Here is a 25,005-nt window from a genome sequence, read left to right on the forward strand (position 1 = left end):
TATATGTGAGAACCGATTCTAGTACCTATTCAACCGAATTTTGGAAAGCTAGTGTGACTAATTCCAGTACCCACATGGAGGTAGAACCGAAACTTCTTTTGGTAGAACCGTGAAACCCATGTTTGGTGATTGAGTGTTCTTGATCAATCACATAGTTCTTGGAAGCCATATGAACAAATTCTAAACTTTTTTGGAAGTGTGGCAAATCGATTCCAAGATAGTAAATATGAAAGATTATTTACTAAGTTAAGATGTCGACATACTTTGAACATGTGCAGTAACGCTTATCTTTTATTGTTCAAAGATATTCCTTAATAGCTAAAGGAAAATCCCGGATCGAAAAAATAAATTGTGAATCTTTTAATTAAGGTTTTTAATTTTATTTTTGGAAAATGAAATTTAGTAATGTGCATTTACTAGTTGGAGATTTTCTAAGAGATTTTCGGTCAATGTTTTGACAAAGCATTTCCTAGAATTATGGAAATATGTTGCATATCTTGAGAATATTTTCGGTTTTGGAAATTCCCTGGTGTCCAAACTTCCTTGGTCTATAAATATCAAAGTTTGCATTTCGAGCAAACTAATCCTCAGAGCCAGCAAAACTACCTAGTTGTGTTGTTACTGGTGGAGCCTCCTATTCGGAGAGAAAAGTAACCTAATTAGGCGAAATCTCTTACGGCCGCTCGGTTTAAAGACTTCTTTGGGATTGAGAATCTCTATTAGTACCGTTGGTGGGAAACTAGATAATTGCGGTTTATTATTAGTTTTCAATTGATTTGATTGACTAACGGTTGTTGAACTTTGATTGCATCTAGCTTGTTTATGCTTGAGAATCTTCTCTTATGATATAAGATTCACTCAAACTAGATCGAAGTTTCAACGGGGATCTTTAGATTGTTTGTATTGATTAGTTGAGTAGATCGTCATCAATACAATTCTTTGTGATTCAAAGTATTGATTGCAAAATCTTGACAACTACTTTGGTAGTTGTTATTAGATAGATCTAAGGATCTTACAAAGGAGTTTATTGGGATAAACGGAAGAGACTTTTGTCGAACTCATATCACTTGGTTGAAAAGAGTTGTTACGAAACAGATTTGTTGTTCCTTTACTGTTTGGAATACGAACCAAAGGAATTGTTCCTTGTACGTGACTTATTGGAGGCGTGGGAATACAGACGGAACTAGTGAACTATAGGTTTAGTTGCTTGGTCTCTACTATACGAAGTTGGTTTGATTTTGTATAGCGCCTTAATCCTGAGAGTAGTCAATTATGGACAAGGTCCCGGGGTTTTCTGCATTTGCGGTTTCCTCGTTAACAAAATCTTGTTGTGTCTTTTACTTTTATATTTCCGCAATTATAATTGTAAAATACACAAACGTCAATTCCTATTTACTTGATAGTAATCCTGTTGTGTTTGGTTAAGTCCGAACCATTTATCAAGTAAACATACTTCGTTGTTGTATTGTCTCGATCTTGTATCCATAGTCAATCACACAAGTTATCTTGTTGTCGTATTGTCTCGATCTCGTATCCATAGACGATCACACGAAGTGTGAACCGATTAGTTGTATTGTCTCGACTCAGTGCATAGACAATCACTTTCGGAGAAAGGACTTATAGGTGGAAAAGTTTTAGATTGAGGTATATTTGGGTACCCTCGTCTTTCCAATTGGTATCAGAGCAGGCAAACACGAAAGGATCTAACAATCTGTGTTTGGTGAGATCCAACCTATAAGAAATTGAATGCATGTCTGATTCAGTTAACGTATGTCAAGATAATGAGAATAATATCTCAGGGAAGGTCCATGGAAACTGGTCTCGTAAGTCTTTTCGAAAAATCAAAGAAAAAGTCTATGACTAATAACTTGATTGCGAATCAGGTTCCTGATCAGAAAAGAACGAATCTGAAACTCAAGAAACATGTTTCCAAGTGTGAAAAGAGATTAAATTCACTAGTTTGCCCAAATTCTGAATTTCGAAAGGTGTTGGAAATATTTTTCAAACATGTTGAAAACTATTTAGAAAAGGGAAAAACCATTGACAACCTAGATGATGTCCTAAAACTTATTGTTCAAATGAATGTAAGAGTTTGTGAAGGAAAGCGTGAAACACTCAGTCTTCAAAATAATCTGATAGATTATGAGGAACAAAAAATGTCTCTATGCGACGAAGTTCATCAATAGACTAGTGAGTGTGAAATTCTCAATCAATCGCTAGAACATTCACAAATAAGGAATAAGATCCTAATTGAGAAACTTCTTACAGTAACATGTCAAGAGGTGTATCTAAACGGGTGTTTAGAAAAATATTTCCAACAAAGAATGGATACCTTAAGAGGACATATAGAATGTCTTAAACAAAAGACATTAGCAATTTGTCGAATGGCAAATCTTGATCACACGGGTTCAAGTTCAAAGAACATTCCATCCTGGGCACAGGATATAATCGAAGATATTGCATCTCACAATTTTCCTAACCGAGAGGATGGGTTCAAAACCCACGCAAAGGAACATGATATTGCTCCTAAGGAAAAGGAGGAAGAATCTCCTCAAAAGGTATTTGATGATGAAGATCCTCATCCTAATGCTTAATCGCATTAGAGTGTGCATCCTTACAATGCCCAATCTTCAGATATAAGGAAGCACATATACCTGGGCTATCAGAATCCTACTAATATCTCTTATTCAACATAGAGAGAATACACGATCTACCTTAAGGATATTTTAATTATCTTTATGTGTAGAAAGGTTGTCTTACAACAACTTGTGTAAAAAGGATAAGTGTAGTTGTTTGAAGTATCTCTTGATACCGATCTTCAAGATAATCTTTTTGGAGAAAGTTGTGGTTCAGTAACACATAAGATGCGAAAAATCTTTTCAAATCTTGTCAGAATTATTTATGTAAGGTTGATACCTATGTTTGGTATGTGTTAAGGGTACTTCAAGTATATGTACTTAACGTGTCTGAGAACTTATACTAAAGGATGTATTCTCAAACCAGATCTCAATCAAAACTTCTGAAAGCCTTGAGTGGAATGACTTCTAAGGAATCTGTTCATCTTGCTAAGACCTTCAAGAAATATGGTTGTGAAGATATCGAAAATGAAAAAGAAGATGTGACTCATCTCCTTATCCAAAACAGTTTGGATGCTAAGATTGATATTATCAATCTACGTCAAGTCCTCCTCAGTACTATTGAAACTCATCATAGATAGGCGGCACTACTAAGAACTGTTATCCGTAACCGAAGAAAGTTAATTAAACTTGGAATCGGTAACAGGGAGTATGCTCGAAATATTAATCGAAAGGTTAATGCTTTAGCCTGTGAACATAATCAAGGTACTGTGTGCAGAATCCGAGATATCAGTCGAGATGTTGTTGATGAATATCCTGAAAAATTTGAGGAAATTGAAGATGATCCTTGAAAAATCTGTTAGTTTTTTATTATTTCAATTTGGTCTAATATGAATAAAACTATCTTATTATGAATATAATTATTTGGTTTATAATTTTTTTTGTGATAGTTTATGATTACATAGCCTGTGCTTGAATGTTTTATCTTATTGCTATGTATGTTGATGGGATGTTTGATTTCGGTTTTCATGATCTTAATATTCGACCTCATATGTTGTGAACCCTTATGGTTTGGGTGACTTTTTGGTTTAGCAGGATTAAGTTCTAGCCCATGCTGGTAGGCTTTATCAAAGGATCATGAGGGGTTCTGATTGAAACAATATGTGAAAAAGTCACAATATGTTGAATCGTTTGGTTTAGCACAAAAGCATATGTGTTTCGGGGTTTCAACTTTTGCTTGCAATAATTAAAACCGGTTTTCAACCTTTTCTCTGGTAAAGGTTGGTTGTTGTTATTCTATTGTTTTGCATAAGGATGACAACATAATGATATTTCGGTATCAATTCTCCCTAGAAAGAAGATGCAAACATATTGGAGAAGAGGATGCGAAATTTGAGGTAACAACTTTGTTAGTTAATCGTTTTCCTGTTTAAGAAAAGCCTGATTTTACTGCGTATATTTATTGCTTTTGCTTAACAAAATTTCGGTACAATTGATGTTTTATTCCATTATTTGTGTACGGATGTGTGTGTGATTCAATTGTTTCAGATTAAGAAAAACTATTGTTATCTTTATTTATTGTTTGGTATCAATCATTTAGGCTTACAAAAATTTTGTGCAATTGCGGTGATTTAATGTCTATGTTGTTTCAATTGCTTCCGATTGAGGTAAATAATTATGCAACTTGATTTGTTTGGTTTGTATGAAATTGTTTATGGCTTAACAAAAGAAAAGGTTTTCAGGATGAATTGTTTAGTCCATTTCAATACCGGATAAGAGAAACTAAGTTAATTCTGATCTTAGATAGACTTTTCAAAGTGGGGGTTTCGGTTATTCAAGTCTAATCGAATTCCTTAACAAGAAATACTAGTTAACTAACCTAGTTGTAGATGGGAAAAACGATTTGCTGGTTTTCACGGGATTGAGGAGACAACCATACGGAGGAGACTCCTTAAAACCGAGCGAAATGTTCAACCTCACACAGATGCACTGCAAGAAGGGAGTGATTTGAATTCGAGAGATCAATCTTTAGTACTCCGGCCTAAACCAAGACATTAGCCGTTCCAGAGTAAATTCGGTCACAAGAGAGGATGGGTTTCTCTGTAGGAGGGAAGCTGAGAAATGTGTGGAATCAATGGTAATCAAAGATTGTGGGTGTGTTGTGAATTCTGAATAAGATAAGTTCTGAATGATTGAATCTCTTTTGAGAGCAATTACTCAGATGTTGAGTTAATCTCGTGTTGTCTGTGAGACGTGAGATCGTTGTATTTTCAATCATTATTTCAGAGACTTATTTATATTGCTGGAATTGTAGACACCATGATCCCATGAAGTGTGACAGTCGATGGAATCAAAGAGTGGGGAAATGGAAATCGTGTTTGAAACCAATTGCTCATCGTGCGAAGACTTGGTCGATTTTCCATCCACTACTTTGTTAACTCCTTCAACTGATTGCACGACTTTCTCATAGTCCATCGTGTGTATGAACACACGTGCCGTAGACTGCCAGACTTCATAACTTTATGGGACGATGAGTCCATGTATTTGCTGAGTTGAACATGATTTTGCAAAATGTTCTGAAACTCATGAATTGAACGTGTATATTGAGATAGAGGTATAATTCTCACGTTGATAGTTGAGGCAAGCAAGTATTGCTATGAATTGTTGAATATTGATAGTTGAACCAATATTCCTTGCTTTGAGCAAATATTGCTTATCTGAGCAAGTGTTGCTCGTCTGATGAATTATTGGTAGTGTGACCAAAATAAAATATTAATTAGAATACTGGTAGTTGAACCGAGTATAATCAATAAGAATACTGATCATGAGATCGTCGTAAAGTTATTAGTGTTCGAATCTTGATCCTTGGACTCAGAAACCCTAATTTGATCAATTGATGACCAATTGATGGTTTATTTCAAAATCAACCATGGAATAAAATAGGGATTGGCTACATGAGACCATGAATCGACCATGTAGCGCACATATGCTCATGTAATTAAACACCAAGGTATCTTGAAGAGTTGGTGATTTGTTGATGAAAGAATGATTAAATGCTGGTTTAATCATTTATTCGAAAAATGCTCGTCTGAGCCTTAGGTGATAAAACCTAATTAATTATGAAGAGGTGATGAACCGACCAAGGGGTCATGAAACCAGTCCTGGGTGGTCATGGGATCGACTGATGATCATTCTATGAAATTCCAAAATTATTTGGAAGAATTTTGGACCTAATACGTGCAATTGAGCAAATTAGGTCAAATCGTGAAAATACGTGGGACCGGCTTCTTGCAAGAAAAAAAGCCAACCTTGGTCAGTAAAGGTAACTTGCTCAGTTGCCAGGGTGTCCGTGTCTTAGTCCTGAGAATTTTGATATTTTCTAGTGTGCGTTTGAGCAACCATTTGAGAAAATATGACAAAATCAGGGTTTTGCTGAAACTGAAGAAACTTCATGAGATGAAGGAAAATAATTATAAAATGAAGGAATAATGAGGCGTGGGACCGTCGAATCCAAGGCATGACCGGCCTTCTAGTGACCATGGTCCCATGGTGCCTTTTTCTTATTTTATATTATTTTTCATGATTTTATGAAAATATCATGAAATCAAGGAGTTTTGTAAAAATTAAGGAGTTTCCTTAAAGTGAAAGAGTTTCCATGGGATCAAGGAAGCAAATAATTATAAAAATAATAAAATAAGGGCGTGTGGGACCGGCTGAGGCATGGCCGGCCGGCAGGGGCCCGGTCCCGTGCGTTTTCCCTAATTTTATGTATTTTTATGTATTTTTTCCATGATTTGAAAGAATTTTCATAATTTGAGAGAAATACCATGAAATCAAGGAATTTCATGGGATCAAGGAAACCTTAAAATAATAATAATAAAATAAAGGGACGTGTGGGACCGGCTAGCGCATGGCCGGCCGGCTTGGGCCCGGTCCCACAGGTTTCCCTAATTTTATATTATATTTTTCATGGATTTATGAAAATACAATGAGATTAAGGAGTTTTCATGAGATTAGGAAAATAATAATAAAATAATGAGGAACCATGAGGTGTGGGGCCGACCGGGATCAAGGCATGGCCGGTTGGTCAATGATCACGGCCCCACGACATTTTTCCCAAGTTTTTATTATTTCCTTGGTGCGAAGGAAACACCATGAAACTGAGGAGTTTCCTCAAAACGAAGGATATTTATTCAAATGAAAGGATTTTCATAAGATCAAGGAAAATAACAAAAAATATGATAAAATATAAAACTGGCGTGGGATTGGCCACGGCACTGCCGGCCGGCCGGTGAGCCCAATCCCTCGGCACCTTGGTCAATATTTAATTATTTATTATTTTCCTTCCTATTTTGCATAGGTTCATCGTTTCGTCGTATTTTGAAATACTCGTTCATGCGGTGATTGTTAGTGCATCATCATTGAGTACACTTACAACATTTGAGCCGGGGCTTACTCGGAGGTAGCTCAGACGCCCGTGCATTGAATATTATTACTAACCCATAGAATTCTGCTTGGAAGAACCATAGATTGAAGTAACGAAATATTGCGAAAATATTTGAATATTTTCGGAAATTCAGTGGATGAATCCAAGAATTTAGGAATAATTAACTTATGACTTTATACTAGCAGAGCAAGCTGTCTGGGAGAATTAATTATTTTGACATGGGCTTGCTGGAGCTTCATATCCTTTATATAGTCAGGAAAAACTGTTGTTTGTATCCCGAAGACGTTATCGCTCTATACTAGCAGAGCAAGCTATCTAGGAGCCGCCAATCTCTTGATTCTATATAGAAGTAATTACTGAAGTATTCAGTATTCATGAGATACGCCGTTGTCCAGCCGAGAGACTACATATCTGCATGTACTCTGAGAGACAATATTCTCAGTCAGAGATTCGATGAGAGGCCCGTGTCTCAATACTCACGTCTGATTTTTGGATCAGAAGTTCGTATAATTATGGGTTTACGATTTTATCCTTTGTCGAAAATCCACCATCTACATTAAGTCCCCTGCTTAGTGAGGAAAGTCGTGTTCCTCAGTCAGCATTGAATGGTGATTTTCCGGTCATAAACAATATAAGTAATTGCACTTAGTCGTGAGTTAAGATGTTACCGGATTTTGATAGTACGAGCAAACCATGACTTGAATGAAGATCCCAGTGGCATGATAGAGCATCGTTTAATGAGCATAAATTGGTGTTGAATCGCTGGTTTGGACGACGGGACCTTGGTCGTTTAGGATTCGTGGGCCGGGCTCAATAAGGAAATCCTTGTGAAATTAGGTTTTGGAAATAAAATTAGATATAAAAGGGAATTAATTCCTTTTTTTTTATTTCACGACCAGCACCCTGACCCCTACATCTCCCTCACGCTCGAATCAGCGGAAGAAGGTAAAAAATCACCGGAACTTTGTCGCCGGAGATCATCCGTCCGGCCAACTTCCGGCCGCCAACCGGTAAGCCTTTTTTTTTGCTGATGTTATGAGATTCATGAATTGATTCATGTTTGAGTTATATATACATGTGCATATATTAGTGCGAGTTTTGTTGAAAACCCTTGTTTTTGAAAACGTATGTTCGTTTGATCGTTAGTTTTTGAAAACTAATAACAATCCCTGATTTAGGAGATTTTTTTTTTATATATGTAGACCTAGATCCAGTGATAAAACTTAGTTTATGAGCTTTCATGTGAACCAAGGTTTTATCATAAAAAGAGTGAATTTTCATGAAACCGAAATAAACCTTCGTTTTAGAGAATGACGATAGTACGAAGGAAATGTTTTATACATGAACTTGTGTCCAGTGATAAAATTTTTTTTATGAGCTTTCATGTAAATCAAAACTTTATCTTATAAGGTGTGAGCTCTCACAAAATTGAAATAAACCTTCGTTTTAAAGACGAACGACGATACGAAGGAAAAGAGTTTTGTTTTGTTTTTTTTTGTTTTTTTTATAAATATATAAAATCATGGTATGTCCATGAAAAATATATTTGCATACAAAACTGTGACATGCTTTCACAGAGAAGAGTGTACTTTTTTTTTGCGTGAGTTGCTACTCACTAAAAATAAAACGTGAGTTATTATTTCATGTTTTGTAAACATATATTTTCAAAACTGATTTTTGAATAATGTTCAAAGTAAACAATTATTTATGATGAGATATTGTTTTAGTTTTTCATAATTCCATGGTGAATGTTCACGCAGTAGAAATGTTCATGATTTTATGAAAATCTAAGTTTCGTTCGTCTTTTGCAGATTTCGAAGAAACGAACGAGTTTTGAGGTGTTTAACTCTTGGATTACCACTATCACTGTCGGAATCGTAAAGAGGTAAGAGTTGAGAATACCATTTTTGAAGATGGATTCACTTGCATGTTGATAATTTTATGCTCCTGGTTTCAAAAAATGTCAACTTCAAGCAGCAATAATTACGATTATTATTACTCCTCTTCCTCCTCCAACTCCTCTGATGAGGATTCCAAAGCTTCTGTAGCCAAATCGAAAGCTAAGACAACTCATGATGAGGGAGCGAAGTCTATCGTACCATTGAAATGCTGAACTTATGAAGAGGAATACTGAAGATGATGAAGCCGAGAATCGTCAGCGCAGAAGGGATCGAATCTGGCGCCGAGTACAAGCGGCTGAGGAGAGACGCCAATTCCTTGATGGGGTACCCTATGACTCTGATGCTGATGTTTCTGAGGAGGAGACTGCGTGGGTATTTACAGAGCGCAAGATCAAGCCTGACCGATACGAAAGAGAGTCTAGGAGGACCATGAATCAAATTGAAGCCGAAGCCGAAGCAGAAGAAGACTCAGACTCAGATGATGATCCTGAGGATCGTCCAGACTTCATCCCTGACACTGATTCCGACGAAGAGGAAGATAGTGATGACAAATTTGACGACTCGGATGACGAGAAGGACAGTGATGACGAATCTGACAATTCAGATGAGTCTGACGAGTAGATTTAATTCTATCTTCTTTAAACATTTGAATGTTTTTTATCCTTCATAGTAGACATTTCTTGATGATTTGGATGACCTTGCTTTAGATATAGGGATTTCTTCTAAAAAATAAATATTTTATTAATGTTGATTTCTTCTGATCGAATGAAACGGACCAATGTCCATGCGCCTGAATCCATCATACTCTCTTTTGATGATTTCCGTCTTGTGAGAAGTACCAAAATACGGTTAAGAGACACGGGACATGTAGAGAGCTGTGTGGCCATTCTCTGATTATGCCGTAGTCAGTCCCCGATGTGTTATTTTCCTCCGCGTCTTCAGTATTGATCTCGTTTGAAGCTTAGTGGTTCCGCGAAGCCCGTAACTGAACTGACTGTTCGTAGAAAATAAACATCCACCGTGTCCAATATATATCTTCGAGACTTTGAGTATATCATCTACGTGAATATTTCCTCCATTCCTGAGTCAGTTTCATCGTGCATAGAAATTCCGATCATACCTTGTTATCGCTATGTCGAGTAGTAGTATTTCTTCTCGAGATGATCCTCAGTCGAAACGTGAAATAGAAGTGTCCATCTCAGTAAGTTGTATCCTTTTTCGTCTATGTATGATCGAGATTATCTGATCATAAGAAAATGATTTGTTGCAGGATAACCAGAAAAATTCTTCATCTCATAACTCTAGGCCCAAGCGGACTGTTAGAGCTCCTGCCTGGTACAACTCGGCTTATGCTGAGGCTGGATCGTCTGTAAGCACCCTTACAACCCTTGCAATTCCACTATGCTCAATTTCGGTAAAATTAAATGCCTCTCCGTTTCGTCGCAGGCGGATGTTCGTGTCGCCGTTGATGCCATAAGGAGAAGGAGTGGAAAGTATGTGACCGTGGTTGAGGTTGAAGACAACACCCGAGTTGGTGGAGACTCTGCAGAATCCGTAGAGATTGAACAAAGGGTTCACGCTCGTGAATATCCAACAGCTGGACTATCGTTTGAAGATCCTATGATCAATAATTTCCCGGACAATGAGGTGGTTGGTGGATTCATCATCCCCAAGTAGGGCTGCACATGGGCGGGTATGGGCGGGTATAAGCTAAAACCAACCCCGCACCCACAAACAGCGGGCGGGTTTTGTTACCCGCCCGCTACGGGTTGGGCGGGTATGGGTTTAAACGGGTTTAAACCCGCTTTATAGTCAAGTATTTAGAGTAACTTCTATTCTCCTTGATTAAGTGAGAAAAAAACCAAAACCCCCAAAATATTCATATATAGGAAGTTCACAGATGAAGATTAAGTGTTCAATCTGTTGATTTTTCGATTGTTGTCGATTTCTGGTGAAGATTCGAAGTTGTTGTTGTCGATTTCTGGTGAAGATTTCTGGTAATTGTCGTTCGTAGGTGAAGAAGAAGAACTGAGGAGGAAGAAGAGGAGAGGCCGAACAGAGAGAAGAGTGTAGAAAGTGAATGAGGGTTATCAGTTACCCTATCTACTAGTATTAGGGTTTCATAATGGACGACTAGGATTAGTTTTATTTAATGGTATATAATCTACGGGTTTTTTGGGAGGGTATGGGAGGGTATTAGCTTAAACCAACCTCGCACCCACAGACAGCGGGTTTTTCTTTTTCATAACCAACCCCGCACCCACAACGGGCGGGTATGGATTAAAAACCCACGGATTTAGCGGGTACGGGTGGGTTTGGGTATTGTGGGCGGGTCTTGTGCATCCCTATCCCCAAGTGTCACACGCATCTTTACACCAAGATTTGGAAAATATATGGACATATTTCTATGACCGAGGTGTGGAAGGGTTTTCTACCAACCCTCCTAACTACAGTTGCAGGGCTGTTACCGATCATTGAGGAGATGGACCAGATGCTCCTGCGAGATGTCAAGAATCAGGAATTGCACAGGTGGGATGAGATGATTTCGAACTGCGAGGCATTGCTATTAAATGTAGGATGGCTTCGTCATCGGCTCTAGATAATCAAGATTCATAAGGCGGCGGAGGCTGCTGATGCGATTTCTCTGACCAATGCTTTACTGGAGAAGGAGAAGATGCTCGCTTTGAAGTCGGCCCGAGTTGAGAAGGCGGTGCGGGAATTGAGGACGAAAACCAAAAGTTTTCAGAAGAAGCTTGACAGGGTTGCTTTCAGAGATTACCCATTGTTGGATGGTTTGATCTGAGTGAGCATTTATGATTGTTGTTTTTGAATAAGTTTAAGCTTCTGATTAGGTGGAATAATTGATCATGATATGAAGGAATTTTGCTCATTTATGAAATGTTTAATGAACAAAGGAGCATTTGCACGCTCTTTGGAGGAATGAAAATTACATTTTTGAAAATGCTTGAAATGATGAAAAGGTAATTGCTTTCATGAATCAGGCGTAATAGGATTTGAGCCATTTGCCATTGATTATATTCTCTTCCACTCCTCCGTCCACATCTAAGATCCTATAGTACCCACTGGATACTTCCTTGATGACTACATATGGTCCCTCCCATTTCGGAGAGAACTTGTGAGCGGACATATCTTGTTGAATGTGCTTTGCTGTCTTTAATACCATATCTCCTACTTGAAATGTTCGAGGTATTACCATTTTGTTGTAGGCCCTGGAGATCTTTTGTTTGTAAGTTTCTATGTATTTTTCCACCTTAGCCCTCCTTGACTCGAGTATGTCTAGTTCAGCGATTCTTGATTTGGATACTTCGGCCTCATCCCATTGTACTCCACTAGATATTGCAATCCTTGCTGAAGGAAATTTTATTTCTGCTGGAAGTATGTCGTCTGCTCCGTAGACGAGGGAATATGGCGAAGTTACAATTGAGCTCCTTGGTGCGGTTCGATAAGCCCATAGATCCATAGGAAGCTGTTCATGCCACGTTCGAGGATTTTCATGAATTGTCCTACTGAGAATTGAGATCAAAGTTTTGTTGGTGCTCTCCGCTTGCCGTTTCCTTGGGGATAATATGGTGTGGAGAAGACTTGTTTGATGTCGTATTCCTCGAGCAGTTCAGTCACATGTTTATTGGCGAAAGGAGTTCCATTATCAGTAACAATGTGTTTAGGAATACCGAATCTACATATTATGTGATCTTTGATGAAGGCTGCAATCGTGACTCTGGTGGTGCTTCGAAGAGGAATCACTTCAAACCACCTGGTGAAATACTCTGTTGCAGTGATGATGTATTCATGCTGCTTTGAAGATGCTGGATTGATCTTCCCGATGATATCCAGTCCCCAGCTGTAGAAGGGCCATGGACTATTCACAGAATTCAACGGGAGACAAGGAGTTTGGATAAGATTACCATGTATTTTGCATTGGTGACACCTCTGAACGTATGCAGCTGCATCGTATTCCATGGTCGGCCAGTAATATTTCTCATGGACTTGAAGAAATAATTTTCTCTTTCCTTGATGTTCTCCATCGTGCATTTCCTTCAGAATTGTTGGGATTTCATGTTCATCTAAACATCTCAGTAAATTCCTACCAAAGATTTTTCGGTATAAGATCCCGTCAATAAAGACAAATCTCTTAGCTCTTTGAATGAGTTTGACTGCTTTCTTCTTTTCTGTTGGTAGTTCGTTGTCCCGAAGATGTTTAAGGTAAGGCTCCCTCCAGTCCCCAGTGTTGTGGACTTTCAAAATCTCTAAGTGATGGGGAGGTGTCTGACAATTGGGAAAAGATCCTTGTAGATCCATTGCTTGAGCTTCCATGGAAGGCCAGTGTTATCCTGCCCTCTGAAGCCTTCTGTAAAGTGTTACTACTAGTGTTCTTCCGCAGATTTCTTCATTTATGCGCTTGAGTTGTTCTTCCGCTTCGTCGTTTCCAAGGCACCGTGATAGGGATCCATCAGGGTTTTGGTAATACAGCGCCCCGTGAAGCAGGAAATAATTCTTCGATTCTTTGAGGCTGATTTTTCCTTCTGAAATAGAGTTGCTCAATTCATGAATGATGGGTGCTCACAAATCGTCTGTTGAAATGTCTTCGACTTGAGTGATCCAGGTAGACGACACAATATGCCTATGTACAGTGATTGTTTTCTCTGCCCCTTCGAACTGCAGCTTAGAAGCGAGAGTTGCTAGGCAGTCGGCATGCCTGTTGTTGGTCCGTCCAGTATGGACGATCGTGGCATCAGCAAAATGAGTTAATAGTCGCTGAGCTTCGGTTCAGAATGGAGCGAGCGTGATTTTCTTGAGAGAGTATGCTCCATTCATATGATTGACCAGTAACTTTGAATCTCCTCTTATTTCAAGGTGTGTCGCTCCTGCTTGCTTGGCCAGTGACAATCCTAATAAGAAGTCTTCATTTCTGCTGAATTGTTGGTGCAGTGGAAATCCAACTTGAACGAATGTGAGAAAACTTCACCAGATGGGGACACCAGCACTGATAGACACATTTTTGTGTCTAAGTTGTCCTCAATGTTCTGTATTGTTAGTACTCGATTTCGTACTTATTATGGTGTTTTATGTTTTTGTAGATGTTTCTGGAAAAATAATCTCTTGCGGCGAAATTGGCTCGAAAAGTGGTGTTTTACACCCCCCGAAATGTGTTAAAGGCACCCCAGAAATGCGCTGAAGGAATCCCAGAAAATTACTATTTACGCCCAAAAAAAAAACTATTTGCACCCCAAGGAAAGTGCTAAAGGGACACCCGTACAAGATTAGGGGAGGACATCTTCTTCCCAAAATTCAAAAATGAAAAAAAAGCGGGAAAAATGGCAGCAACAATGGCAGAGTTTTCGATCGGATTTTGGAGGAGTTTTTGTGTGATTCAATTGCTGAAACTTCATAGGTAGTTGTGATATGTCCTAACAAATCTAGTATGGGTGTTTTTTTCGATCAAATTTTTCTGGATAACTTGGTTGAATCCAAACAAGGAGTTGGAGGAAAAACATGAGCTTACACGAGTTGTGGTGAATCTAAACGTGTACTGCACGTGTTTGGAAGCCTTAATCAACACTTTGGAACGTGAAAAAGATTTATAAGGAATTTAATCCAGCTGCAGATGCGTAAGAATCAAAATCATTAATAAAAAAAGAAAGAAAATATCCCGAGTAAAAGAAGATTATTTGGGATTAATGGAGAAGATTCAACGCGTGTTTTTTCTTTAAATAGATTCCCTGGGAGTCATAGAGAGGGGGTCGAGAGTTTGGGGGGGCTTTAGAAGGGCTGAGGAGTGAGAAATCAAGACGAACATCAAGCTTCCTGCTGCTGTTTTCTGCTGTTGCTGCTAGTGCTGAAGAACGCGAAGAACAGACTCCCAGAGACAGTCGTTTTTCAACAGTGTCAGCGACACAGAGGCCAGGGTCGCAGCACAGTGTTTACATCACTTTCTGTCTGTCGTTTTCTGTAACAGCTGGTTTGTAACACTTATAACTGTTACAAACCCGGTTTTATTGTATTTCTCATATTCTCATCATTTGTAAACCATTTTTGAGCATCAATGAAATTCTGTGAGAGGTTTTCCAACATGATGAGCGGCTAATTCTCTCACAACCAAGGCAATGAGGAAGATATTTACGCATGAATAATTGGTAATTATTTATTCTCTCTAATTTATAATTTATAATTCACTCAATCACTGCTTTTGCAGAGTTTTTAATTATTTGCAAAAATTTTCTTCATTAGTTGTGATTCAATTAGATAGGTTATGCTTTGTTTAGAAAATCTATGCTTAGGGGATACAATTAATTTTTGAGAATTTTCCAGATTATTTGTGAATTAAGAAATAAGAGTCTTAAAAGATAATTAGAGTTTTGAAATATGTATCATTCGATTTTGCGTCATAGTGGAATCTAGTGTCTTGGTTACCTCTCGCCCACTTTGTTAATATTTTTGTATATAATTTTATTAAATCTTTAAATTTAATCTTCACAAGTCCGAGAGTTTGAACCTCATTACTACAACATCATTCAAAAATATTAATCATTTTGGCGCCGCCGACGCGGATTTGTGCTTAGGTAGAATTTTTAAGTTTTTTTTTTTATTTCATTTGTTCTTTTTACGTTTCTTTGGGTGTGTCTTTGTATTACAGGTTTGAAGTTGGATACTAAAGACTTGGAATCAAAGCATAAAGCCAAAAGAGAAGGAAAAAGACAAAGCAAAAAAAAAAAAAAAAGAGCGAAAGAAAAATTAAAAAAAAAGAGAGAATTTATTTTATTTTTTTAGAGACCTTCCATTTTTTGTAACTATTTTTTTTTAATTTCTTTTCTTTTGTACTTTATTTGGACTTTGGACTTGGACAATTATTTTTTTTTAAACTCTAAGGAAGGGTACATTAAATATAAAACTGTTTGCAGGGAAGGACGACGATTACAATATCGTCTCGGCCCCTCGGGTTCGCACATGACATAAGAGTCGTGGCCCGAGTCGACTTCAGCGGTTCTGCGCCCATCTAGTACGGGAGGTAAGCTTTCGAAACACCCGCGAATCCCCTGTCAGCGGGTTTATTGTATGCCTTAAGGTGAATATATGATGAGGATTTGAATACGGTTGTTTTAATTTCCTAGTAAAGGGCAAGGCCTGGCCAAATTAAGAAAGGACTCGGATTTCATCACCGTTTCCTTCTTCCCCGCCTTAGGAAAACGAAACCAAACGCGAACCTAAGCTTAAAATTTTGACTAGAAAGAGACCTATAGGGTAACGAGCTTAATAGGAAAGTCGTTCGAAAAATATTGGTTACTCTTTTGAGCATACTTTGAAGTTCATGATGGTTTCTGCGAGTTGAATGGGTGACTGCGCCGCCTTATAATACCGGTGAGACCTTGGGTATCAAAGCTCCTCGCAGCTTCCCTCGTCTCAATTCAACTTACTTAAACTCGGATTGATTCCAGAGAGGTTTGCTCAGATTGTAACGAATTCCTTTTCGAAAGATTAGAAGCTGGTATAGAAACAATCTAAGTGGAGCCATCATGCTTGTTGTTTGCTAGATTTTATAGGTTTGATTTGGTCGAGTCAGCCTTGTTTGTGATTGTGTAGAATTCCCTTGCAATTAAGAATGTCGAACTGGTATGATAGAAGCCAATACAATGATTATCGACCTGAATTTGAATATGGACATCATCCTTTTTATGACCATGTTGGGAATAGTGGTTGGGAACACCATCCTTTGGAAGGATATGGGTCATACCCTGGTGAGACCAATTACTATCCACACATGCATCAGTCTTACGAGCAAGAAGATTATAGTACTAGTTCTTCGTCTCTAGAGGATACAATCAAATTATTGAAAAGTGGTCATTTTTATGATCCCTATGTTCCTATTCCTCCTTTAGAAGAGTCCCTCAGGAAGTTATCTGAGTCGAAGCGTAAGTTAGCTGATATGAATAGTATAATTATAGACGAAAGAACTACAATAATGAGTGAACCTTCTTTAGAAGACCACCTCAAGCGGATAGCTGAGACGAACGAAATAATTTCTCGAAATTACTTGAATTGCCAATATAGTGTATCCAATAATACCCTTGAGAATGAATATAGTTATTTACATAATCAAGATAACAAGGTTACAATTGGTAGCACTACTTGTTTTGATGAGGTTCGATCTTTTTCATGTTATTATGATGAGGATAGTGTTGATGGAGAATCATACTTATGTAGGAATAGTGATCAGGAAATGGATACTCCAATTGATCTTTACAATGATAATATTATTCCTATTTCAAATCCAAATAATTTTAATAATTATTCACCTATTCAAAAGGACGAGGATTTGACTAGAGATACCCTCGTTTTAGACGATGTAGTATTTCCTGTTTACAAAGCCGATAATGATTTAGAGGAACGAGTTTATTCTGAGAATAATGTTTTAGAGTCTAGTGATTTAGAAACAATAGTCTTAGACGAAGAAGATGAACTCGTAGAGCTTTTAAATATGAGTGAGGATGCATCACCTGAGTATAACCTAACATAAGCAATTGACCATTTTCAGGATTCCGATGATCTAGAAATTAGGGAAATTGTAGTTAGTCTACCTAGAGACACCCAAAACTCTAAGTTTGGGGGTGATTATCATTATCCCTGTGCTTTACATTTGTAGGATCAGAATCTCGCAACGATAGCGTTTCAGCGAAATTATCAATGACACAATACAACAGCGTCGCAGAACAATTTCAGAAATGATAAAATAAATGACATCAGCTAAGATCACAAGAAAGATATGATAATCCTGCGAAAATTAGAGAGTTTACGAAATTAACATATGTAAGGTTGCGAGAATGTCGCAAACCATATCCGAAAATAAAGGACAGATTAGCTGGCATCCACTATGTATTTCCTTATAAATAGTCATTCGAGTTGTAAAGAAGGGAGGGATCTTTTTTGAGTAAGAAACAAGTAAATAGGAGAGAGAAAATCCAGAGCAGAGATCATTCTTGATTTCTTTATCTTTCTTGTAAGAACATCCAAAGATTTATCAATAAAATTAAGAGTGTAAACCTAAAAATGAGTTGTAACAATGAAATCATATGGGGTGTAGTGTAGGATTTCCTGCAACTACATAATGGCGCTAGAAACAGGGATTGAAGATCGAAAGTTGAAGATTGTTGATTGAGAATATTCAAATCAAGAAAGTGATTAAATAAATCAGTGAATCAGTTAGAAGAAAGATGAATAAATTAATGAAAATGGCAAAAGATTGGAGTGTAATATGATAACAAAAACTTGATTAATGAATTCCATGAAAACATCAAAGGAAGAATACATAAACGAAATTTTGAAGGAAAGAAAGTTATGGCGGTAGAAAAAACATCACCCTTGAAAGATTGGGAAAAGCAAAAAATTGCGTTCATGGCGGAAGAAATACCAAAAAAAATTTGAACCATACATCTTGTTGGTCATCACAGTGCCTATTACACGAAAAGAGAAGGAGACAAAATAAAATCCACAGGAGAATGGATGTTGAACAGAACTTTAATCGATACAGGAAGTTCATTGATATAATATTTTATCGCATTCCGGGGAATGGGATTTAAGAGAGAAGAAATGTCCAGTTCAACATATTTTGTTCACGGCTTTGGAAAATCCACAACAAAACCTAAAGGAGAATAGTGGTACGAATTCCACTTGGAGAAATCGAAACACATGTAACATTGTGCGTGGATATGGAATCGCCATATAATATGTTATTAGGAAGATCATGGATACATGCGATAAAAGTGTGTATCAACGTTGCATCAATGTATTAAATTCCCCACTCCAAATGGAATAGGTGAAATCAGAGGAGATGTTGACAATGCGAAATTATGTCATCAAATTGAAGTAAACATTATGAAGGACAAGCAAAAAAGAAACAATTTCGCAGAAAATTGGCAAAGGAAGCAAAGAAGAAGAAGAATTTAGAGTATATATGATAAGGGCAAAAGAAGGCAAAGGAATACCCAGCGAAATTTCGGAAGAAGGGAAGGACCATAAAACAATAAAAGAACCAACACCAATGGGAGAACCTAAACCCAGTTACACTGCCGCAGAACCAACAAAAGAAATAAACATTGGGACTATAGAGAACCTCTAATATTGAGAATTGGAACCAAAATGGATATGAAGAAGAAGAAAGAACTGTTAACTTGTTGCGAGAATATAAAGATATTTTCGCAGGAAACATGGATGAGATACCAGGAATAGATCCATCAATTGCATGCCACAATTGGAGATTAACAAAAATGTGAGACCATTTAAACAGAGAATAAGAAAAATTGCAACAACTTACCATTCCCAAATAGAAGAAGAATTACAGAAAATGCTTGAGGCGGGAATCATAAGAGAAGCTAAATACCCAGAATGGATAGCGAATATGGTCATTGTCCCAAAGAAAAACAAAGGAATCAGGATTTGCATAGATTTCACTGATTTAAACAAAGCTTGCCCCAAAGATAGTTTTCCGTTACCAGATATTCCTCAAATGGTGGAATCCGCAGCGGGAAATGATAGGGTATCATCTTTAGATGGTACAAAGGGTATAACCAAATCCCTCTTGAAGAAGATCAAGAACATACTGCTTTCTTTGCCCCTAGAGGTTTATATTGTTACACGAAAATGCCATTTGGTTTGCGAAACGGGGAGCGACATACCAAAGAATGGTAGAGAAGGTGTTCGCAAAATGGATACACAAAACATTAGAAGTATACGTGGATGACATGTTAGTAAAGAGTAAAGAAGCTAAAGACCATGTACAAGATTGAGGGAGATTTTTGAACAAATGCGGCAGTATAACATTAAATTGAATCCTGAGAAGTGTACTATTGGAGTTGCATCGGGAAAATTTTTAGGCTACATTGTATCAAAGGAAGGAATACAGGTTGATCCAGAAAAAGTGCAAGCAGTTCGTGACATGCCAACACCAGCAACAATAAAAGATGTACAGAAGTTGAATGGGCTTCTAGCTTCGCTGGGGAGATTCATTTCGCGATCATCAGACAAATGCAAATATTTTTTCGATATACTCAAGAAGGGTGCAAATTTAAATGGAGTGATGAATGTGAAAAGCTTTTCAAGGAATCAAAGAACATCTTATGAATACAACTATTTTACAAAAGCAGAACCAGGAGAAGAATTATTGATTACCTTGCGAACGTCGCATGCATTAAGTGTTGTGTTATTGCGAGTAGACGCAGGAGTGGAGAAACCCATTTATTACATTAGCAAAACTTTTAATACGCTGAGAAGAATTACTCAAAGATTGAAAAGTTAATCTTAGCATTAGTTTATGCATCATTTAAGCTCCGCATATACTTTCAAGCACACAAGATAAAGGTATTAACAAAAGTACCAATTGAATCAGTGATGAAGAATTCTAAAAGATCAGGAAGGTGGAGAGATGGAATGCACAAGTAGGCCACTTTGATATTAAATATGAAATTTTGTCTTCACCAAAATCACAAGTTGTTGCAGATTTCTTGGCAGAATTTCCTTTAGAAGAAGATGAAGCAGTAGAAGAAATGATGGATGTAGAAGAAAACATGGAGATCCAAAAGATTTATTAACAGAACCAAATAGATGGGAATATTGGTAGATGGATCATCAAATGGAGAAGGAAATGGAGTTGGAATTGTTTTAATTTCGCCAGAAGGAATAAAGATGGCTTTTTCATTCAGATTGGAATTTGCATCCACTAATAATGAAACATAATATGAAGCCGTGATACATGCCTTAAAATTCGCAATAGAAATGAAACTAGAAAATCCCAGGATCACTAGTGATTCACAGCTAGTTATTCGCCAAATAAAATGAGAGTATACTACAAATGATCCATCCTTGAAGAAATACAAGAACCTAGTTAAAGAATTATCAGCGAAAATCCCAAAGATCAAACAGAGGCACATTTCAAGAAAGGATAATATACTCGCAGACGCTTTTGCTTTCATCTCAAGCATGATGACAGATCCAACTGCGAGATGCATAAAAATACAAACACTTCTGTCACCATCAATAAATAAAAATAGGAGGATGTGGATGTGATGATAATAGATAATGAAAAAGAAGAACAAATAAACAATGTTGCAGACTGGAGAATGGAACTTCATGCATATTTGGCGAAAGGAGAAACACCAAGAAATATATTGGAAGCACACAAGTTAAAAAGCCGAGCAACGAATTATGAATTAAGAGATGGGTTGCTATACCGAAAATCCTTTAGTGGACCATCACTCAGATGTTTGACACGAGAGGAAAGAGAAAAGGTGCTGAAAATGTTACATAGTGGAGATGCTGGCAATCATAGTGGAGGAAGATCTTTGGCACATAGAGAAAAAATGCAAGGTTATTACTGTCCATACATGCATGAATATGCAAAACAAATATCAAGACGTTGCGAAGATTTTCAGCGGCATGGAAAGAAAATACATGCACCAGGAGCACCATTGTCATCTTCAACCAGTGTCTGTCCCTTTGGAAAATGGGGCTTAGACATTGTGGGGTCATTTTTACCAGGAACTGGACAAAGAAGATACTTAATAGTCACAACAGATTATTTCACAAAATGGACAGAAGTGAAGGCAGTACAACATATTCGCGACAAAGATATCTTTACATTCATATTCGAAAATATCATTTGCAAATTTCGAATTCCTGCACAGTTGGTATCTGATAATGGGAAACAGTTTGAGGGGCATAATATAGAAATGTTACTTAATACATTCAAGATAAAATATGGAAAGTCAACTCCTTTGTATCCACAAGCTAATGGTCAAGTAGAAGCAACAAATAAAACAATTGCAGATATATTAAAGAAAAAATTGGAAGGACATCACAGAGCATGGTGCGAACAAGTACATAATGCAGTATGGGCTTATAATACAACTAGAAGAGAAGCTACTGGAATGTCACCTTTTTGTTTAACATACGGAGTTGAAGCGGTGTTACCAACCGAAGTTGTTATTCCAACAACAAAAATAGAAGCTTGGGAGAAAAATCTTAGTGCGGGCTTAATTTTAAACAAACTTGATGAATTAGAAGAAAGAAGAGAAAAAGCTTTACAACATATGGAGAATTATCAGCGAAGATTAGCTCGAGAATATAATAAACGTGTCAAAATACGCGAATTTCAACCAGGAGATTTAATTCTGCGAGAAACACCAATATATCAGCGAGAAAATGGTGGGAAATTAGCGAAAAAATGGGATGGACCTTACATCAATTAAGGACATAGTTGGAACAGGAGATTGTAGATTAATGGATCCAGAAAGAAGAGATGTTGGTCATAGGTTAGACAGACCATGGAACAGGTTGTATTTAAAAAGAAATTATCAGTAAGAATCTTTGAGAAGTTATGAATTCTGAAAGAATGATTGCAGAGTTACTCATATCAAAAGAAGATCATGATGTGCGAAATTGTCGCAGAGATAATCACAGAACAATGACATAAAAGAAAGGGGCGAACCTTTATGGCGTACACCCTAGTTCGCGAATAAAATTTCGCAAGAGGCAAATGTAAGACCTAAAGTACGTCATATTAGGGGGTACCTGTTACATGGCTCAGGGAAAGGCTACACCGCCACCGGAACCTGAGTAATGGAGATTTGGGGTCAATAAAGCCCATACGGGAGAGGCACCTTGGATTCTCATCTTAAGCATATGACTTAGGTTGGGCGACTAAGGTAATAAGGACTCTCCCAAGGAGTGCAGAATCTGATCAAGGTGCCGAGGTACACGGTTGAGTCAAGAGTGCCGAGGGTGTTTGAAGCGTCCCCGCCATTCTTGACAAGTCTTGGCTCATACTTCACTCGTCCTGAAGAAAACCCCACTTAGGGTGCAGTCTCGTAACCATAATACCTATAGGTAAAAGGGATAAGAGGCTGCGAAAACAACTGGTTGTTGTTAAGACTGGATGGGAGGATCTAACCTTGTATGGTAGAAGTACGCCTCCTTGAAGGGGCAACCAGGGGGGAGATAAGGGCGGCACCCTCCATTAAGGAGATGATAAGTGTCTTAAGACGCAAATTTCATGAGGCTTTTTATTCGCAAGGATATTAAGGCTTGTCATATTTGTGCAACAATCCTGAAGAGGAAATAATACAAAAGAAAAAGATAAGACGAGATCAATGGGTTTTCGCATGAAAGTGCGAAGACGTCCTGCGATTTCGTCTCAAGACGGCAATGTCATGGGGCTTTATTTTCGCAAGAATATATAGGCCTGTCATATTGTCGCAACATTCCTGAAGAGGTCATAATACAAAAGAAAAAGTTAAGACAAGATCAATGGGTTTTTATATGAAAGTGCAAGGACGTCCTGCGATTTTGTCGCAATGACAAGAGATGGCATAATAAGACCTTTAATTAGGAAGGCAAAATAAGACCAGATGATAAAACAAATTAATTATAAGCATTCGTAACAGATTATTTTTTGCAAGAAAGATAATGAGAGGCAAGTATGAGAATCGATATATAAGAAGCATTATCTTTCTTATCAACAAAATATTAAAAGGAAAAGTTAACTCCAAAGTTGGTTGAAAAATGTAACTCTCAAAAGTGATAAAAATAAGATAGTTCAAGAAAACAAAGCTAGATAAGAAGCTCAAGCTTCAATATTAATGTCAGTAGCAGGAGATGACAGAAATTCTTCGCCAATATTCTCGCAAGCTTCTCTTTCATTTCGGTTTTGATCTTCGCCATGACTAGCATCTTGATTATCGCCAGCAATTACTTCTTCAGAAGAAATTTCTTTCTCATTCTGATTAACACCAGCAGATACTTCTTTAGAAGGAACCTCTCCTTCATCTTCCAAGAAACTATCCTCTGCACCGCTTTTGTAATCATAATCACTATCAGCAGGACGAGGAACTTCATCATCATCTACTTCTAGAGGATCAATTTATGTTGGAGGAAGAGAGTTGGACAGTAAAATGTCATTTACAAGGACTTCAGCCCGGAGATGAACTTGACGAAGAAGTGCTCTTTGATGATTCCTATCCTCAATATCCTTAAAATAAGCAAGATAATCAAGTCTTCTTTCTGCTCGGTCGCGAGAACCAGTAAGGGTAGAGACGAGCAATGCATTTTCTTTGCGAATTTTAGCATATTTAGCCTCCAAATCAGAAATAAAAGAATGAAGATTCTTCTCAGACTCTGCGAAAAATAGAATACAAAATTTTATTAAGATAAGGAATTCAGAGAGATATGACAAAGAAAAGATAATTAAGGCAGTCAAACTATTATGACTACCTTCCTTTTGCGAAATAAGGTGTTGAATCAAGGATATACAACTATTCTCCCAATGGTCCATTGCGTCATCAAATTTATCTCCAACTAAACCTTTAAGTCGAGACTGAAGATTTTTCTCTTTAGAAATAAGAAATGCATTTTTCTTCGCAAGAGAAGAATAAGATTCTTCTAATTTGGAATATTGTTCTTTAAGATGACTTGCCTTCACACTTAAAGCTATTCTACCTTGAATGAGTGTATCTCTTTCAGCGATAGATGATTCTGTTACTTCTGTAAGTTCATTTCTCAAAGAGCGAAGAGATTGCTCTTGGTCAGCACATACTTTTTGGAGAATATTAAGTTGTTGCGAAGATATCGCCATCTTGTTTAAATAAGTTCGCTTCTCTTGAGATAAGGTTTTATTCTCATCTGACAAAGTTTCCATCCCTAAATTAGCTTTAGTTAAAGAATAAGAAAGATGAGATACTTCATTACTTAATAGATCTATTCTTTGAACTAATTGGGTATTTTCATTGGTAAGATTATTTATCTGATCAACAGAATATGAATAGAGGTTATATAATTGGTTATATAGATCCGTCAAGATTTCTTTATCAACACGGGCTTCTTCAACAGCAGATTCAAATTGATATCTCTCCATTATTCGTTTCTGATTTAATGCTTAACATGCGAAAGAGGGTTTTAAAGGATAATTAAACATGGGAAGGATAAAACCATCGAAAAGGCAAGTTAAAAACATAGATGATAAAATCATACCTCTTAATTCATCATTCTTCTTGCGAAGATTGTCACGATCCATCAAAAC

At 37.4% G+C, this 25,005-nt stretch overlaps 1 protein-coding gene across 1 annotated transcript; it reads left to right on the forward strand.

Annotated features, from left to right (window-relative positions):
• Window positions 1–9,140: 9,140 nt before the first annotated feature.
• Window positions 9,141–9,545, forward strand: LOC113280546 (nonsense-mediated mRNA decay protein 2-like). Its single transcript, XM_026529157.1, has one exon. It carries the CDS (start codon window positions 9,141–9,143, stop codon window positions 9,543–9,545), a length of 405 nt encoding a protein of 134 aa, XP_026384942.1.
• Window positions 9,546–25,005: the final 15,460 nt, after the last annotated feature.

The sequence above is a fragment of the Papaver somniferum genome, chromosome 5 (assembly GCF_003573695.1).
Source record: "Papaver somniferum cultivar HN1 chromosome 5, ASM357369v1, whole genome shotgun sequence".
In the NCBI taxonomy this organism is placed as follows: Eukaryota; Viridiplantae; Streptophyta; class Magnoliopsida; order Ranunculales; family Papaveraceae; genus Papaver; species Papaver somniferum.

Bases quoted from the DNA above. Each gene is read 5' to 3' on its own strand.
- LOC113280546 (XM_026529157.1), top strand. From the start codon at position 9,141: ATGAAGAGGAATACTGAAGATGATGAAGCCGAGAATCGTCAGCGCAGA.